This window comes from Oncorhynchus mykiss, chromosome 2 (genome assembly GCF_013265735.2).
Source record: "Oncorhynchus mykiss isolate Arlee chromosome 2, USDA_OmykA_1.1, whole genome shotgun sequence".
NCBI lineage: Eukaryota > Metazoa > Chordata > Actinopteri > Salmoniformes > Salmonidae > Oncorhynchus > Oncorhynchus mykiss.
Window position 1 is genome coordinate 62,135,633 of NC_048566.1, and position 19,863 is coordinate 62,155,495.

Below are 19,863 nucleotides of genomic sequence, written 5' to 3' on the forward strand. Positions count from 1 at the left end.
CATAAATTCAGTCCTCAAAACGCAAACTTTTTTCCAAATTAACTCCATAATATCGACTGAAAACATGGCAAACGTTGTTTAGAATCAATCCTCAAGGTGTTTTTTTTCACATTGATACATCGTTCTTGGAAACATGCTTTCTCTCCTGAATCCCAGGAGAAAATGCCTGCACCTGAAGATTACGCACAAATTTAGACAAAGGACACCGGGCGGACCTCTGGAAAATGTAGTCTCTTATGGCCAATCTTCCAATGATATGCCTACAAATACGTCACAATGCTGCTAAGACCTTGGGCGAACGACAGAAAGTGTAGGCTCATTCCTTGCGCAATCACAGCCATATAAGGAGAGAATGGAAAACAGAGCTTCAGAAATTCTGCTAATTCCTGGGTGATGCATCATCTTGGTTTCGCCTGTAGAATGAGTTCTGGGGCACTTACAGACAAAATCTTTGCAGATTCTGAAACTTCAGAGTGTTTTCTTTCCAAAACTGTCAAGAATATGCATAGTCGAGCATCTTTTCGTGACAAAATATCGCGCTTAAAACGGGAACGTTTTTTATCCAAAAATGAAATAGCGCCCCTAGAGCTCTAAGAGGTTAAAGAAAACCGTCTGATCTTTTGGATAGATGGCTCTCAACTCATGGTGTTGGGAGAGGATGTAAAGCCTTCACACACACTACCGTTCAAGAGTTTGGGGTCACTTAGAAATGTCCTTGTTTTCCATGAAAACATACATGAAATGAGTTCCAAAATGAATAGGAAATAGAGTCAAGATGTTGACAAGGTTATAAATAATGATTTATTCATTGAAATAATAATAATTGTGTCCTTCACACTTTGCTTTCGTCAAAGAAAACTCAATTTGCCGCAATTACAGCCTTGCAGACCTTTGGCGTTTTAGTTGTCAATTTGTTGAGGTAATCTGAAGACATTTCACCCCATGCTTCCTGACGCACCTCCCACAAGTTGTATTGGCTTGATGGGCATTTTTTACGAACCATACGGTCAAGCTGCTCCCACAACAGCTCAATAGGGTTGAGATCCGGTGACTGCTGGCCACTCCGTTATAGACCAGAATACCAGCTGACTGCTTCTTCCCTAAATAGTTCTTGCATAGTTTAAAGCTATGCTTTGGGTCATTGTCCTGTTCTAGGAGGAAATTGGCTCCAAATAAGCGCCGTCCACAGGGTATGGCATGGCATTGCAAAATGGAGTGATAGCCTTCCTTCTTCAAGATCCCTTTTACCCTGTACAAACTCCCACTTGACCACCACCAAAGCACCCCCAGACCATCACATTGCCTCCACCATGCTTGACAGATGGCGTCAATCATTCCTCCAGCATCTTTCATTTTTCTGCGCCTCACGAATGTTCTTCTTTGTGATCCGAACACCTCAAACTTAGATTTGTCTGTCCATAACACTTTTTTCCAATCTTCCTCTGTCCAGTGTCTGTGTTCTTTTGCCCATCTTAATCTTTTCATTTTATTGGCCAGTCTGAGATATGGCTTTTTCTTTGCAACTTTGCCTAGAAGGCCAGCATCCCGGAGTTGCCTCTTCATGGTGATGTTGAGACTGGTGTTTTGCAGGTACTATTTAATGAAGCTGCCAGTTGAGGACTTGTGAGGCGTCTGTTTCTCAAACTAGACACGCTAATGTACTTGTCCTCTTGCTCAGTTGTGCCCCCAAGGCCTCCCACTCATCTTTCTATTCTGGTTAGAGACAGTTTGCGCTGGTCCGTGACGGGAGTAGTACACAGCGTTGTATGAGATCTTCAGTTTCTTGGCAATTTCTTACATGGAATAACCTTCATTTCTCAGAACAAGAATAGACTGAGTTTCAGAAGAAATATCTTTGTTTCTGGCCATTTTGAGCCTGTTAAATGAACCCACAAATGCTAATTTTCCAGATACTCAACTAGTCTAAAGAAGCACAGTTTTATTGCTTCTTTAATCAGGACAACAGTTTTCAACTGTGTTAACATAATTGCAAAATTGTTTTCTAATCAGTTAGCTAATCCAAGTTTATCATTCTAAAAGGCTAACACAACGTGCCATTGGAAAACCGGAGTGATGGTTACTGATAATGGGCCTCTGTACATCTGAGTAGATATTACATTAAAAATAATCTGTTTCCAACTACAATAGTCATTTACAACATTAAAAATGTCTACACTGTATTTCTGATCAATTGTATGTTATTTTAATGGACAAAAAATAGCTTTTCTTTCAAAAACAAGGACATTTCTAAGTGGCCCCAAACTTTTGCACGGTAGTGTACGTTTTACCAATAACAGATGAAGGTCAATAACATCAAATGCTGCACTAAAGTCTAACAATACAGCTCCCGCAATATTCTTCTCAATTTGTTTCAGCCAATCATCAGTAATTTGTGTCAGTGCAGTACATGTCGAGTGCCCTTCTCTAAAATCATGCTGAAAGTCTGTTGTTTAATTTGTTCACAGAGAAATAGCATTGTATCTGGTCACAAAATGTTTTTGTTTTGTTTGCTAAGACCTGGCAGCAAACTGATTGGTTGGCTGTTAGAACCAGTAAAGAGCACTTTACCTTTCTTGGGTAACAGAATAACTTTAGCTTCCCACCATGTCTGAGGACAATCACTTTTCTCGAGGCTCAGATTAAAGATATGGCAAACAGGAGTGGCAATATAGTCCACTACCATCCTCAGTAGTTTTCCATCTAAATTGTCAATACCATGTAGTTTCTCTTTATTAATAGACAATACTTTTTTCTCTTCTCCCACGCTAACTGTACAGAATTCAAAATTACACTGTTTTTCTTTAATTATTAGGTATTTTATTCAGGTAAAATGTTGAATGAAATGAACTACAGTATGATACTATAATAGTTATTCTCTATTCTAGTTTTAGGTCAGCAGAGTCATAAAGGACCATAGATTAAAAGGCTAAAGCACATGACAGCATTTCTGTGCACAGCCTTACATGCAGAGTTCATGTAATGCCAAATGGATGATTGGATAACCTGGCCTCAGCTCTAGCTCTGCAGTCTGCACAAAGTGCTGAGTGTGTGAGACCTGCTGGCCCAGGGTGGAAACATATGGTCTCCCCTCCCCGAGTGGAACCTGTAATCCGAAAACCATTCCAGTCTTGTCTAACCCTCTTCTCTCTACACCAGCACAGCTGAAATGCATCTGACGAGGTATGGAGAGACTGCTTCCATTACCAAGCCGGTGTTTTTCACATTAACACGCAGGTGTGAATTTAGAGTAGGAAACCCAGAATCATTTTAGTCAGTATAACGGTGTGGGATTTGTGGCAATCGGGTGGTTATTTTCGATATGGTCATAACTGCTGCTCAGCAAGAAAGGTGGAAGGTTTACATTGAAAAATGAAGGGAAGTAAGTGTCATGTTCATGACTCACTAGTACATTGGAGACGGTATGGACTTTTTAACATTTCATGTACAATAGATACCCAGATTCAAATGAAATGTGAATGTTGGGACCTTTCCATGGCACCTTCATCGACTCCCACAGAATGAGAATATGGGGGAATATACAAGGGTGGTAGATCACCCCTCCCTATATACACACACACACACACACCAAAACAATCTGAAACGGTAACACCTCATCTCATACATTCATTGGCAATTACCATTTTGTCACAAGGGGATATTTTCACAAGATCAACTAGAAAAATATGCTAAGTAATCTATCCATCGCTCCTTTTCTGCATTGTCTGCGTGTGTTTTTTTTCTCTCTGATCCTTTCTTCCTATCTCTGTCTCCTCACTCGTCTAGGCTGCAGGCCCTGAGGGAGGCGATGAGGCGGTGTATCTCCATAGCACACTGCATGCGAACCGCTGCCTGCCTCCCTGCCTGGCTGCCATAAAACCAAAAAAACATTAGTCTTCTCTCCTCTCTTGTGTGCAGGGCATATAAAACCATTGAGGACGACGACCTGAAGTTTCCCCTAATCTATGGCGAAGGGAAGAAGGTAAGACTGCTCTCACCCGTTAGCCCCGGACTCAGCCTCTCTGGACCCAGCCTGTTGACGGGGCTACTCCCACGGCCTTGTTTGAGGCACCATTAGTCAGCCCACTGTCACGCTGTGGAGGAAGGAGCAGTCTTTGTCTGCAGGAAGGCTCACTGTGGTGGCATTCCAGACCATCTTTATAACAGTGTCACTGAACACACAATACGATTGCTAGTCTATATCACGTTAATGTGGTTCCTGAGATGCAAAGCCAAAGTCTGGTTATCAGCGTATGCTACCCTGCATATTAGGGCCTCTGCCACACATCTGACATGCAGGCAGTAGTCGGCTGTGTCGTTAGATGAGGACCAGGCAGATGTCACCCATGTGCAGTCTGTTACCACACCACAGTAAGCCTCCTATCACAGTCGGCTGTGCCCACGACATCAAGTGCCGGCCAAGCTGAGTCCTTCCTTTGAAGTGAGGGGGAGAGCGATATAGAGTGATAGGAGGGGAGAGGATTGGGTTGTGCTGGAGTAACACCACCGCACTTCAAAGACCGGCACAGCCTGTCGGGGCCGTACCTACGCTCAACAATTAATCCCAGGATGTTTCTCCTCCGCCGAAGAGCTTTATCTCTGTCTTTACCCCTTAGACTCTTCCTCTTTTTCTCCTCTCTCTCTCTCATCTCGCTCTTGTTGCGGCATCTGCACTGCATACTGATCCCAGTTCAGCCCAACTGACTGTACGACTGCCTCCTCGCCCCCCCTCTCTCCTCTCTCTCCCCTCGCCCCTTTATACTCTTTCGCCCCCTCTGTCTTCCCTCCTCTCTTTTTCCTTTTCCTCTCTCCTCTCTCGTCCCCTCCTTCCTCTCTCTCTCCTCCTCACATGGCTCCTTATACAATTAGCACTGCTCCCAAGCAGCTAGCCCTTTTTCAGAGGCAGAGGCGATATGTGCAGACAGTAGGAATCAAAAGGAATTTCACACAGTGTACAAATGAGGGAGACCGTAGACAATGTTGGTGTCTCAGACTAGGTAGAGAGGAGAGAGATTATTAAGGATTCACAGAACCGGAACATGTCATGATGTTGTGCTTTGCTTCATTGTACAATGAACAATCACTTCCATTGCATTTGAGATGGCAACTTGGATTATGCAGCGGTGCTTGTGTTTATTTGCCTTTTATTTTTTTAAATGGTGTTTGTGTGTTAAGATTAAAATGACTTTATTGGTCAATTGCACCCAAGGTCCAACTGTAATTTTACTTCCAATTTTAACCCAACCTCTCCTAAACACACACATACAGTTTTTTTTGGAGAGGTGCGGAGGGCTGAGTGCCCAGGGTGTTGTTGGGGGGTTAAGTACCTTGCTAAGGGCACAATAGCAGGCAATGGCATCTAGGATTAGATACCAGCAACCCTCTGGTTGTCAGCTCACTTCCCGGGATTTGAACTGGCAACCTTCCGGTTGCTGACTCGCCTCTCTAACCTCTAGGGTGTGTGTGTGTGTGTGTGTTTATGAAGATAAGATTTGTAGTCCTGTATCTTGTAGCATAGAGCAGTCTCCAGGGAGATATCATTGAGGGTCATCATTATTAAAGTCATGAGGCCATCATTGGTCCAGTTCAAATTTTTCCCTAAATGACAGAGGAGATTAGTGTTCATTTGGGCCAGGGTAAATAGAATTTCAACTCAGTCGATTCTAGCAGTGAATTGAAATTCATTCCATGTATTTAATAGGGAGATTTTTTTCAAAGAGGAATCATTCAATTCATGGTTGGAATTTAAATTTCCTCTCCCGTGAAGTTGACAGACAGAATTGAAAAACCAGTAGAATTGACTCTGACCCTGAGGTTCACACACATCAAAGGACTTCAATGGATCAAATTAACCCAAACATTGGTTTGAAATAATACTTGTTGCCAAAACAGAGTCGGGGAGTGAGGATCATAGGGTCAGAGGGAGGTAATGTTTATAGTTCCTCTCTTTGATGGTCTCATCCCTCCACAGGCACGTGTGTTGGCTACCATCGGGGTCACCAGGGGCCTGGGAGACCACGAGCTCAAAGTGCATGACTCCAACATCTACATCAAGCCCTTTTTGTCCTGCTGCCCAGAGGTAGAGTACGGTGCTACTTATTCTCTATTTCCTGTCTATCAATAACCTGGAGAGCGTAATAGTGCCATAACTGCATCAGACCTTATTGACCAAGGTCATCATGATCAAATGACAGGAAACTGCTTTTGTGTTCCAAAGGGCACCCTATTCTATATCAGGGATCATAAACTAGATTCAGCCAGCTGGTCGGGGGGCCGGAACATAATTACAAATCATTTGTAGACTGCAAATTGACCACAAGAAGCCCAAACAGTTTGACTAAAACATAATCATTTCAAACCTTGCTTACATTTGAATACGGTCACGTTGTGTGTCTCTCTTATGCATGGGAGAACTTGGGAACAGATTTCTTACATTAAAATAACTTTGAGCTGATTTCTTAGGTTTTTTTTGTACAGTTTCTTAACGGCAACAATTAAAATTCCAAATAAAACCACCAACTGGCCAGTTGTGCAACCCTGCCCTATATAGTGCACTACTTTTGATCAGGGCCCATCATTCCATACAACCATTATCTTGTCTGCATTGAAGTTAGTGACATACCAACATTGACGTATGACATACAAATATTTCAACTCATCGTCCTAAAAGGAGTTTTCAGCTCCCAACCAACCCTTCACTGAACAATTTTCTCCTGACTCCTGATAGTCACAAGCTCTCAATACTCTCTTGATCTTTTATTTCAAAGCCCTCTTGAGTTCAGTCATGGTTCAGACAGTGTGCTTTTTTTTAAGAGTTCTTGTTTTGAACCTCTATCCTTGCTGTCTATCTTCCCTTGCTGTTGCTCTAAACTTTAAAGCGACTGTAAATACATGTGCAGACAGTATGTACAGTGCATTCGGAAAGTATTCCGACCCTTTCCATTTTCCACATTATGTTCGGTTACACCCTTATTCTAAAAAAACATACAATACCCCATAATGACAAAGTGAAAACTTATCAAACAGAAATACCTTATTTAAGTATTCAGATCCTTTGCTATGAGACTCAATTGAGCTCAGGTGCATCTTGTTTCCATTGATCATCCTTGAGATGTTTATACAACTTGATTGGAGTCCACCTTTTGTGTTTGTTTGATGTGATTTGGAAAGACACACACCTGTCTATATAAGGTTGACAGAGAATGTCAGAGCAGAAACCAAGTCATGAGGTTGAAGGAATTGTCCGTAGAGCTCCAAGACAGGATTGTGTTGAGGCACAGTTCTGGGGAAGGGTACCAAAACATTTCTTCAGCATTGAAGGTCCCCAAGAACATAGTGGCCTCCATCATTCTTTGGAACCACCTCAATTCTTCCTAGAGCTGGCTGCCTCAGTTTGGCAATCGTGGGAGAAGGGTCTTGGTCAGTGAAGTGAAGTGACCAATAACCTGATGGTCACTCTGACAGAGCTCCAGAGTTCCTCTGTGGAGATGGGAGAAACTTTCACAAGGACAACCATCTCTGTAGCACTCCACCAATCAGGCCTTTATGGCAGAGTGGCCAGACGGAAGCCACTCCTCAGTAAGAGGCACATGACAGCCCGCTTGGAATTTGCCAAAATGCACTTAAAGACTCTCAGACCATGAGAAGATTATCTGGTCTGATGAAACCAAGATTGAATTCTTTGGTCTGAATGCCTAGCGTCACGTCTGGAGGAAACCTGGCACCATCACTATGGTGAAGCATGGTGGTGGCAGCATCATGCTGTGGGGATGTTTTTAAGCAGCAGGGACTGGGAGACTAGTCAGCATGTAGGGGAAAGATGAACCGAGCAAATTACAGAGAGATCCTTGATGAAAACCTGCTCAGGACCTCAGACTGAGGCGAAGGTTCACCTTCCAACAGTGCAACAACCCTAGTCACACATCCAAGACAATGCAGGAATGGTTTCGGGACATGTCTCTGAATGTCCTTGAGTGGCCTAGCCAGAGCCCGGACTTGAACCGGATCGAACATCTCTGGGGAGACCTGAAAATAGCTGTGCAGCGATGCTCCCCATCCAATATGACAGAGCTTGAGAGGATCTGCAAAGAATAATGAGAGAAACTCCCCATATACAGGTGTGCCAAGCTTGTAGCATCATACCCAAAGAAGACTTAAGGCTGTAATCGCTGCAAAATGTGTTTCAACAAAGTACTGAGTAAAGGGTCTGAATACTTACATAAATGTGATATTTCAGTTTTTTTTATATATATATATATTTTTTTATACATTTGCTAAAATTTCTACACCTGTTTTTGCTTTGTCCATATGGGTTATTGGTGTAGATTGATGATGGGGGGGACAATTGAATCAATTTTAGAATAAGGCTGTAACATAACAACATGTGGAAAAAGTAAAGGGCTCTGAATATTCCGAATGCACTGTATATACGATGGAGATCGTGAATTGCTATGGAATCCGGTCATCAGTGGTTTCTACATTTTCAGACTCAGTGAACCCAAGTTCAAGGCATTTCCTGTTGATCATATTTTCAAACAGTGGTGCTTGTAGGTCAGAAGTAAGACGCGGTTAGTGGGAGTGTCATCATTGTTTTACAGTAAGGCATCTCAATGTCAGAGTCTCTTGTACATTGTGAAATAGACTCTTTATTGTTTCTCCCACTGGTTGTTATTCCAGTCAGACAGAGGCATTATTTTTATGCCGATAGCTTTTTGAATTGTGATCATAAGGTCAACAACATGTCACGGATGACCGATGATACATTAATGATAAGTCTTTGATTCTTTCACAACCACTTTTACAAAAATGTCATCATGCTGTGTTTGTTCATTGACTGACTGGTATTGTATTTGTGAGGTGAAGGACGCGCCTCTTATGGAGTACCAACATAGCAAAATGCCAATGTTCATTGCCATTACAGTACTCCCTCTACCAGCACATGGAAACATCATTACATTAAAACCATGGCACTTTGTCCTGTGACATGCAGCAGGATGCCATTTTTTATTATACCAGATCAAATCAAATCACATTTTATTGGTCACATACTAGAGGTCGACCGATTTATTCGGAATGGCCGATTTAATTAGGGCCGATTTCAAGTTTTCATAACAATCGGAAATCTGTATTTTTGGACACCAATTTGGCCGATTAAAAAAAATAAAAAATAAAATATATATAATATATAATAATATATATATATTTTATATATATATTTTTTTTTTACACCTTTTATTTAATCTTTATTTAACTAGGCAAGTCAGTTAAGAACACATTCTTATTTTCAATGACGGCCTAGAAACGGTGGGTTAATTTGGACAAACGGTGGGTTAATTCGGTGGGACAAATTTTCACCTTGTCAGCTCGGGGGATCCATTCTTGCAACATTACAGTTAACATGTCCAACGCTATAACCACCTGCCCCTCTTGCGTTGCACTCCACAAGGAGACTGCCTGTTACGCGAATGCAGTAAGCAAAGGTAAGTTGCTAGCTAGCATTAAATGTATCTTATAAAAAACAATCAATCATAATCACTAGTTAACTACACATGGTTGATGATATTACTAGATATTATCTAGCGTGTCCTGCGTTGCATATAATCTGACTGAGCATACAAGTATATGACTGAGCGGTGGTAGGCAGCAGCAGGCTCGTAAGCATTCATTCAAAAAGCACTTTTGTTCGTTTTGCCAGCAGCTCTTCGTTGTGCGTCTAGCATTGCACTGTTTATGACTTCAAGCCTATCAACTCCCGAGATGAGGCTGGTGTAACTGATGTCAAATGGCTAGCTAGTTAGCGGGGTGCGCGCTAATAGCGTTTCAAATGTCACTCGCTCTGAGACTTGGAGTGGTTGTTCCCCTTGCTCTGCATGGGTAACGCTGCTTCGAGGGTGGCTGTTGTCGTTGTGTTCCTGGTTCGAGCCCAGGGAGGAGTGAGGAGAGGGACGGAAGCTATACTGTTACACTGGCAATACTAAAGTGCCTATAAGAACATCCAATCGTCAAAGGTTAATGAAATACAAATGGTATAGAGGGAAATAGTCCTATAATTCCTATAACTACAACCTAAAACTTCTTACCTGGGAATATTGAAGACTCATGTTAAAAGGAACCACCAGCTTTCATATGTTCTCATGTTCTGAGCAAGGAACTTAAACTTTAGCTTTCTTACATGGCACATATTGCACTTTTACTTTATTCTCCAACACTTTGTTTTTGCATTATATAAACCAAATTGAACATGTTTCATTATTTATTTGAGGCTACATTTATTTTATTGATTTATTATATTAAGTTAAAATAAGTGTTCACTCAGTACTGTTATAATTGTCATTATTACAAATACATTTTAAAAAATCGTCCGATTTTTAATCGGTATCAGCTTTTTTTTTGGTCCTAATCGGTCGACCTCTATCACATACACATGATTAGCAGATCTTATTGCGAGTGTAGCAAAATGCTTTTGCTTCCAACACTGCAGCAATATCTAACAATTCCACAACAACTATCTAATACACACAGATCTAAGTAAAGGAATGGAATAAGAATATATCCATATAAATATATGGATGAGCAATGACAGAGCAGCATAGGCAAGATGCAATAGATGGTATAAAATACAATATATACATATGAGATGAGTGATGCAAGATATGTAAACATTATTAAAGTGGCATTATTAAAGTGACTAGTGATCCATTTATTAAAGTGGCCAATGATTTCAAGTCTGTATGTAGGCTGCAGCCTCTGTGTTAGTGATGGCTGTTTAACAGTCTGATGGCCTCGAGATAGACACTTTGATGCACCTGTACTGACCTCACCTTCTGGATGGTAGCGGGGTGAACAGGTAGTGGCTCAGGTGGTTGTTGTCTTTGATCTTTTTGGCCTTCCTGTGACATGGGGTGCTGTAGGTGTCCTGGAGGGCAGGTAGTGTGCCCCCGGTGATGCGTTGTGCAGACTGCACCACCCTCTGGAGAGCCTTGCGGTTGTGGGCGGTGCAGTTGCTGTACCAGGCGGTGATACAGCCCGACAGGATTCTCTCAGTTGTGCATCTAAAAGTTTGAGGGTTTTAGGTGACAAGCCAAATTTCTTCAGCTTCCTGAGGTTGAAGAGGCGCTGTTGCGCCTTCTTCACCACACTTTCTGTGTGGACCATTTTCAGTTTGGACCATTTCCACCCTATCCACTGCTGTCCCGTTGATGTGGTGCTCCCTCTGCTGTTTCCTGAAGTCCACGATCATCTCCTTTTGTTTTATTGACGTTGAGTGAGAGGTTGTTTTCCTGACGCCACACTCGGCATGCCCTCACCTAGGCTGTCTTGTCATTGTTGGTAATCAAGCCCACTACTGTTGTGTCATCTGCAAACTTGATGATTGAGTTGGAGGCGTGTATGGCCAGGCAGTCATGGGCGAACAGGGAGTTCAGGAGGGGGCTGAGCACTCACTCTTGTGGGGGGTACCAGTGTTGAGGATCAATGAAGTGGAGGTGTTGTTTCCTACCTTCACCACCTTAGGGCTGCCCGTCAGGATGTCCATGATCCAATTGCACAGGGCGGGGTTGAGACCCAGGGCCTCAAGCTTAATGATGAGCTTGGTGTGTACTATGGTGTTGAATGCTGAGCTTTAGTCAATGAACAGCATTTGTACATAGGTATTCATCTTGTCCAGATGGGATAAGGCAGTGTGATTGTGACTGCATCATCTGTGGATCTACAGTACTGGGGTGGTAAGCAAATTGAAGTGGGTCTAGGGTGACCGGTTAGGTAGAGATGATATGATCCTTGACTAGTCTCCCAAAGCACTTCATGATGACAGAAGTGAGTGCTACGGGGTGATAGTAATTTAGTTCAGTTACCTTTGGTGGCCAACTTGAAGCATGTGAGGACAGCATACTTGGATAGGGAGCAATTTAATATGTCTGTAAACACACCAGCCAGCTGGTCTGCGCATGCTCTGAGGACGCGGCTAGAGATGCCGTCTGGGCCGGCAGCCTTGCGAGGGTTAACACGTTTAAATGTCTTACTCACGTCTGCCACGGAGAAGGAGAGCCCACAGTCCTTGGTAGCGGGCCGCGTCAGTGGTAGCGTCAGTGGTACTGTATTATCCTCAAAGCGTGCAAAGAAGGTGTTTAGTTTGTCCGGAAGCAAGACGTAGGTTCCGTGAGGTGGTTGGTTTTCCTTTTGTAGTCCGTGATTGTCTGTAGACCCTGCCGCATGCGTTTCATGTCTGAGCCGTTGAATTGCGTCTCTATACTGACATTTTGCTTGTTTGATTGTCTTGCGGAGGGAATAACTACACTGTTTTTATTCGGCCATATTTCCAGTCACCTTTCCATGGCTAAATGCGGTGGTTCGCGCTTTCAGTTTTGCACTAATGCTGCCATCTATCTATGGTTTCTGGTTAGGGTACATTTTAATGATCCAATACACTTCCTTATAAACTCACTCACCGAATCAGTGTATATGTCAATATTAATCTCTGTGGCTACCCGGGAACATGTCCCAGTCCGTGTGATCAAAATAATCTTTAAGTGTGAATTCTGATTGGTCAGACCTGCGTTGAATTGTCCTTAGCACAGGTACATCCTGTTTGAGTTTCTGCCTATAGTAAGGGAGGCGCAAAATGGAGTCGTGGTTAGATTTTCCGAAAAGAGGGCGGGGGAGTGTCTTGTATGTATTGCGGAAGTTAGAGTAGCAGTGATCCAGTGTTTTACCAACACGAGTGCTACAGTCAGTATGCTGGTAGAATTGAGGTAGCCTTGTTATCAAATTTGCTTTGTTAAAATCCCCAGCTACAATAAATGCAGCCTCAGGATATAAGGTTTCCAGATTGCATAAAGTCCAGTGAAGTTCCTTGAGAGCCGTCGTGGTATCGGCTTTAGGGGAGGATAAACACGGTTGTGACAATAACCGAGGAGAATTCCCTTGGGAGATAATATGGTTGGCATTTGATTGTGAGGAATTCTAGGTCAGGTGAACAAAATGACTTGAGTCCCTGTATTTTGTTACAATTACACCATGAGACATTAATCATGAAACATACACCCCTGCCCTACTGTTTATTCCTGTCGGCGCAATGCACAAAGAATCCAGGTGGCTCTACCGACTCCGACAGCATATCCCGAGAGAGCCATGTTTCCGTGAAACAGAGTATGCTACAATCCCTGATGTCTCGCTGGAAAGCAACCCTTGCCTTAATTTTGTTGACCTTGTTATCTGGAGACTGGGTATTAGCGAGTAATATACTTGGAAGCCGTGGGTAGTGTGCGCGCCTCCGAAGTCTGGCCAGATGACCGCTCCGTCTGCCTCTTCTCCGGCGGGGTTGTTTTGGGTCAGTTTTGGAATCAGTTCAAATGCCCTGTGTGGTTCGGACAAAGGATCCTCTTCAGGAAAGTCGTAGTGCTGGTAAGTTGACGTCGTTCTGATATCCAATAGTTCTTCCTGGCTGTATGTAATAACACTTAAGATTTTCTGGGCTAACCATGTATACATTAAAAAAAATTACTGCAAAGTTTCCTAAGGACTAGAAGCAAGGCAGCCCTCTCTGTCGGCGGCATATTTTCCAGAAGATGCATAAAGAGAGTGTGCTGTAGCAGAGGTAATGGGCACAGTAACACTGATCTATACAGTTAGAAGACCTCTTTGTGGAACCTGGAAGCTCTAGCTGTCTTGTCATAAAATATGAGATCAAGCTCAAGGAAAGGTCATTCCCATGTAAAAGGACCCATGAGCACCAACGTGAAGTTCATAGGAGCATCTCAAATTGGGTGTCAAATGAAAGCTAAGAGTCTATATTTGTGAGAAATGAAGGCATATATACTTTTTTCAACCATTTTCCATCCTGACGATTCGGAGTAAGCAAAGGCTTTGATTTCTGGTCAAACAGATGGAAAATGGGTTTTTAGAAAACATCTACTAGAAAAAGTCTTAAGGTATTAGAAATGCATCAAAACAGAAAAATGTTGAAGACTCCTGCCAACAAATGTTTGAAATTATTTTACCAAAAACCTGCATATCTTTAAGGTTCTTTTCAAATGTCTCATCCTCATGAAGGAGAATAATGAAAGTTCACAGAAGTAATAAGTAAAGGTAGACCTATCAATCAGTTATGTTTTTTGTAATATCAATTTGGTTTATGAATTATTAAGTGATTTTAAAACACAATTCCGTTAAATCTGTAATGGAATTTCCCAAAATTCATGCAATTGAAATGGCTACAATGGGAAATCATACTAGTGACAAACCACATTTGGGTTCACAAGTTTAGACAGCGCAGTAGAGTATAGTTCAGTAAAGTATAGTACTGTACAGTAGAGCACATGAGTTGAGTACACTATATTGTACTGTACTGTGCTGTACTTTGATGTCCTAACTTGTGAAACATAGACGTCTATGAATGGTTCAGACCAACGAAATTTGGTATTGTTTGGGGGCAGAGCTCATTAAAATAATAGTCAGTGTAGTCAGTTGTTGTGCCTGTTGTTGTGTCAGTTGCTGTGCCATGTCATAGCTGACATCCCATTTTTTTCTGCAGATTCAATGATGAATCAGATATTTAAGAGTTTTTGGAAAATGTGGACACACGAAAAAACTGATTTTACCGAAATTCTGTTAGTTCTTCCAGTAAATGTGTTTTCGAAGTTTACATACACTTAGATTGGAGTCATTCAAACTCGTTTTTCAACCACTCCACAAATTTCTTGTTTAACAAACTATAGTTTTGGCAAGTCAGTTAGGACATCTACTGTGTGCATGACACAAGTCATTATTCAACAATTGTTTACAGAAAGATTATTTCACTTATATTTCACTGTTTCACAATTCCAGTGGGTCAGAAGTTTACATACACTAAGTTGACTGTGCATTTAAAACAGCTTGGAAAATTCCAGAAAATGATGTCATGGCTTTAGAAGCTTCTGATCGGCTAATTGACATCATTTGAGACAATTGGAGGTAGGTGTACCTGTGGATGTATTTCAAGGCCTACCTTCAAACTCAGTGCCTCTTTGCTTGACATCATGGGAAAATCAAAAGAAATAAGCCAAGACCTCAGGAAAATAAAATTGTAGACCTCGACAAGTCTGGATCATCCTTGGGAGCAATTTCCAAACGCCTGAAGGTACCACGTTCATCTGTACAAATAATAGTACACACATTTAAACACCATGGAACCACAAAGCCGTCATACCGTCCTGGAAAGAGACTCATTCTGTCTCCTACAGATGAACGTACTTTGGTGCGAAAAGTGCAAATCAATCGCAGAACAACAGCAAAGGCCCCTGTGAAGATGCTGGTGGAAACGGGTACAAAAGTATCTATATCCACAGTAAAACAAGTCCTATATCGACATAACTTGAAAGGCCGCTTAGCAAGGAAGAAGCTCCTGCTCCAATACCGCCATAAAAAAAGCCAGACTACGATTTGCAACTGCACATGGAGATAAAGATCGTACTTTTGGAGAAATGTCCTCTGGTCTGATGAAACAAAAATAGAACTGTTTGGCCATAATGACCATTGTTATGTTTGGAGGGAAAAGGGGGAGGCTTGTAAGCTGAAGAACATCATCCCAACCGTGAAGCACGGTGGTGGCAGCATCATGTTGTGGGGAGTGCTTTGCTGCAGGAGGGACTGGTGCACTTCACAAAATGGATGGCATCATGAGGGCGTGGATATATTGAAGCAACATCTGAAGACATCAGTTGCAAATGGGTCTTCCAAATGGACAATGACCCCAAGCATACTTCCAAGTTGTGGCAAAATGGCTTAAGGACAACAAAGTCAAGGTATTGGAGTGGCCATCACAAAGCCCTGACCCCAATCCAATAGAACATTTGTAGGCAGAACTGAAAAAGCGTGTGCCAGCAAGGAGGCATGTAAACCTGACTCAGTTACACCAGCTCTGTCAGGAGGAATGGTCCGAAATTCACCCAACTTATTGTGGTTGGATTGTGGATGGCTACCCAAAATGTTTGACCCAAGTTAAACCATTTTAAAGGCAATGCTACCAAATACTAACTGAGTGTATCTAAACTTCTGACCCACTGGGAATGTGATGAAAGAAATGAAAGCTGAAATAAATAATTCTCTCTACTATTATTCTGACATTTCACATACTTAAAATAAAGTGGTGATCCTAACTGACCTAAGGCAGACCTGTCTTTGCTAGGTAAAGCCCCACCTTATCTCAGCTCACTGGTCACCATAGCAGAACCCACCCGTAGCAGGCGCTCCAGCAGGTATATTTAACTGGTCACCCCCAAAGCCAATTCCTTCTTTGGCCGCCTTTCCTTCCAGTTCTCTGCTGCCAATGACTCGAACGAATGACTGGAACAAAAATCACTGAAGCTGGAGACTCATAGCTCCCCTATTAACTTTAAGCACCAGCTGTCAGAGCAGCTCACAGATCACTGCACCTGTAAATAGCCCACCCAACAACCTCATCCCCATACTTTATTTATTTTTTCTGCTCCTTTGCACCCCAGTATCTCTACTTTCACATCTATCACTCCAGTGTTTAATTGCTAAATTGTAAATATTTCGCCACTATGGCCTATTTATTGCCTTACCTCCCTTATCTTACCTCATTTGCGCACACTGTACATATACAGTAAATAACACATTAGAAATAAAAGTCTGTTTGTTTATACCATGTGTAACTCTGTGTTGTTGTTTGTGTCGCACTGCTTTGCTTTATCTTGGCCAGGTCGCAGTTGTAAATCAGAACTAGCCTACCTGGTTAAATAAAGGTGATATATATTTATATATATATATATATATATATATTTATTTATTTATTTTATTTTTTTAAATAAGACATAATTTTTACTAGGATTAATTGTCAGGAATTGTGAAAAACTGAGTTTAAATGTATTTGGCTGAGGTGTATTGTAAACTTCGGACTTCTTCAACTGTAGCTCATTCTAATATTTCTACTACTGTACATTACATTTTAGTTACACTGTTTGTACACACTGCATATTTATTTCTATACTGGATTCATAACCCACTATCTACTGCTGTACATATTATTCTTAGTACATTGTGTATATATGTATAGGTTGCATTTGGATTACTGTTGCAGTGCTATTTGGTTGTTAATTGAATTTATTCTGACATTTTGATAATTTTTTTGAATACGTTTTAATATTGTGTACTGTGTCATTTTACGGCCTTGTTAGGAGCTAGTAACGTACCGTGTACGCGACCAATAAACTTTGAGTTGATAGTGGTGGAGACATGTTACAAATGATTTACAGACAGGATGTGCCTCTGTGATCTTCTCTCTGGAATAACATAACCATTTACCTCCCTCTATGCCCATCTACAGGTCAAAGTGTACCCTCTGACTCAGTACGAACACGGGGCAGATGACGTCCTGGTGATGGGGACAGACGGGCTGTGGGACGTTCTCTCCAACCAGGAGGTTGCCGAGGCAGTCACCTGCTTCCTGGCCAACTGTGACCCTGATGACCAGCATAGGCATGTTCCGCTCATTCTACTGTAGCACAGCTGCTGCCCCCAGGCAGATAGACAGATAAATGTTGTAGTCACAAGCCTGAACTTCCACTCACCCCGTTCTTATTTGGAGAGGATGAATGTTGTTATCTTGTCGTAATTACACACTTCTAAACATTTGGATAAGTTCTTTCTGAAGTTGATGAAGAGCTTGTGAGACTAGTAATGGAAAGATTCCTTTCTTGAGGATGCCATGGCATGGTGGTTGATTTAAGTAATCAAAACAGGAAAAACATTCAAATCGTTTCCGAAATCTCCTGCCCCTTCAAGTCTTTCTTAGTTTGGGGATTAGTAAGTTCGCCACAGGTGGATAGTGGAAGAGTTTAAAGACTTTCTGAATGGTAGGTTGTCATGTCATTATTCTCTTGATATTTGTACACACACTGGAGAGTAACACAACTAGCTGTCCTTTGTCTCTTCCATTGTGCCCCAGGTACACGATGGCAGCTCAGGACCTGGTCATGAGGGCGCGAGGGGTTCTGAAGGACCGAGGCTGGAGGATAGCCAACGACCGGCTGGGCTCTGGAGATGACATATCTGTCTACATCATCCCTCTGATGTACGGCAATCGGCAGACCTAACCCAGGCCCAGCTCGCCAGCACCCACCATGGGACTCAAGACATAGGCTGTGTCCGAAATGGCGCCCTATTCCCCATATAGTGCACTGCACTACATTTAGCCAAGTCCATAAAAAGTAGTGCACTATATAGGGTATAGGATGCAATTTTAGGCACTCGCCCAAGTGGCAGACCTAGCTGAGGCTCAGCTAACCACCCACCATGGGACTCTAGACAGGCTGCTCCCCCTCTCCCATCTATCCTAACCCCCCTTTCCTTAAATCAATGCCCTGGTGCTCTCACAGTGCTTACACCTGGATTGTTTTCCTGGGGAAGCAAAATGGCACCTGGTTGTTGTACAGTACAGGGTAGCATGATTGTGCTTCTCTCTTGTGAAAGGAAATTCTCAGGATGTTACAATATACAGTACCTTCAGTTTCTTCTTTTGTTTCTGTGCTGCAAATGAAAAATTGACAATTCTGGAGTCAAAGGCCTATGAGGGCCATGTATTTGAAACTATTCAGTAGGCTATGGTTTCTGCATAGCCAAGTATTTTACAATGGAAGGGTATAGCTATCACAAAGGTGATCCTACTCTTTTGGATATCGCATGGGACAATTTTAAATGAAGGGCAAAGGGACCGTCTTTTGAAGTGCAATGCTTTATGATGTTGGTTTTTAGCCTATTTAGATGAGATATCGTTAATATATTACTGATTATGAACATGTAAATAAGCTTAAACATGAATGGATTTTAGATTTGTTTGAGTTGTGTGTACAGTATATGTTATGGAACCTGTTTTGTTTCTATGATGTTCTGTGCGTCTTTTCTGACTAAGGTCAACCATAGGTCACTGACCTAGATTAGGCGTGTCAAACATACAATCTGGCCGGAGGGTTTTGTGTTTAGAAATGATAAAGGATCTACATTTTATACAGTTTCTTGACTGTGTTCAACTTACTAATAATCACCTAAATGAAAGCTAGACTAGAATTCCAAATTCTTAAAACGATGGATAGAGGCCATATATTTTTTTAACCACATTTTGACAGCTAGGAAATCATTTAAAAAATAACCCTAACCCTAGCAAAATGACTGACTCTTCTGACCTAGACTGTACAATCCTACCACAAACATTACTATAGCTTTCAGAACCGTGGTTTGGGTGTTCCTCTCCAAGTGTAAAATGAATGAAGTCAGACTGGTTTGATTGCCAGTGACTGTTTATCTCTCAGTGTTTACCTTTTCTCCATTTTGATGGGTTTGTATTTTCTTTGTCACTGCTGTACTCCTGAATCTGAATTTACTTAAGAGGATATGAAGGGACACGTCTTCACACTCGATTAGGGTTGCAAACGGAATGTGTATTACTGGAAACTTTCTACGTTTTTTGGTATCTTTCAAGGATTTTATCCTATCCATCACAAGACATGTAGCGGCCATTTTGGGTACATTCGATTATCACGGGTCTGTAATAACCTCTGACCCTCTGTGTGGCTTTATCACATGTACAATATATGAAATAATTTAATAAGACGATAAAGTATAGAATGAGAAAGCTGTAAAACATTGTCCTAAATATACATTTAGAGAATTACCATTGGTGTTTTAATGAGGGTTTCAGCATTAAATATCTTTATTTTTATAAAATATTTTACAAACCTTTTATTTATATTACTATGTATTTATTGGCTTCCAACTGGTGTCAGTTGTGGAAAAAAAGTCAGTTGGCAGAGTTGAGGGATAATCAGCGAAGGGCTATGCGTTCTATGCAAAACATGAACAACGTGTAAGGTG

The 19,863-nt window shown here is 41.8% G+C and overlaps 1 protein-coding gene across 1 annotated transcript in view; it reads left to right on the plus strand.

Moving 5' to 3' along the window:
• ppm1h (protein phosphatase, Mg2+/Mn2+ dependent, 1H) overlaps nucleotides 1–18,864 on the plus strand; it is a 62,078-nt gene extending 43,214 nt beyond the window's left edge. Inside the window, exons 7-10 of the mRNA XM_036952547.1 lie at nucleotides 3,916–3,979; nucleotides 5,969–6,076; nucleotides 17,321–17,472; nucleotides 17,942–18,864. Coding sequence (XP_036808442.1) covers nucleotides 3,916–3,979; nucleotides 5,969–6,076; nucleotides 17,321–17,472; nucleotides 17,942–18,089 — 472 coding nt within the window. The 3' untranslated portion in view covers nucleotides 18,090–18,864. The remainder of the gene's footprint in view (nucleotides 1–3,915; nucleotides 3,980–5,968; nucleotides 6,077–17,320; nucleotides 17,473–17,941) is intronic.
• Nucleotides 18,865–19,863: the final 999 nt, after the last annotated feature.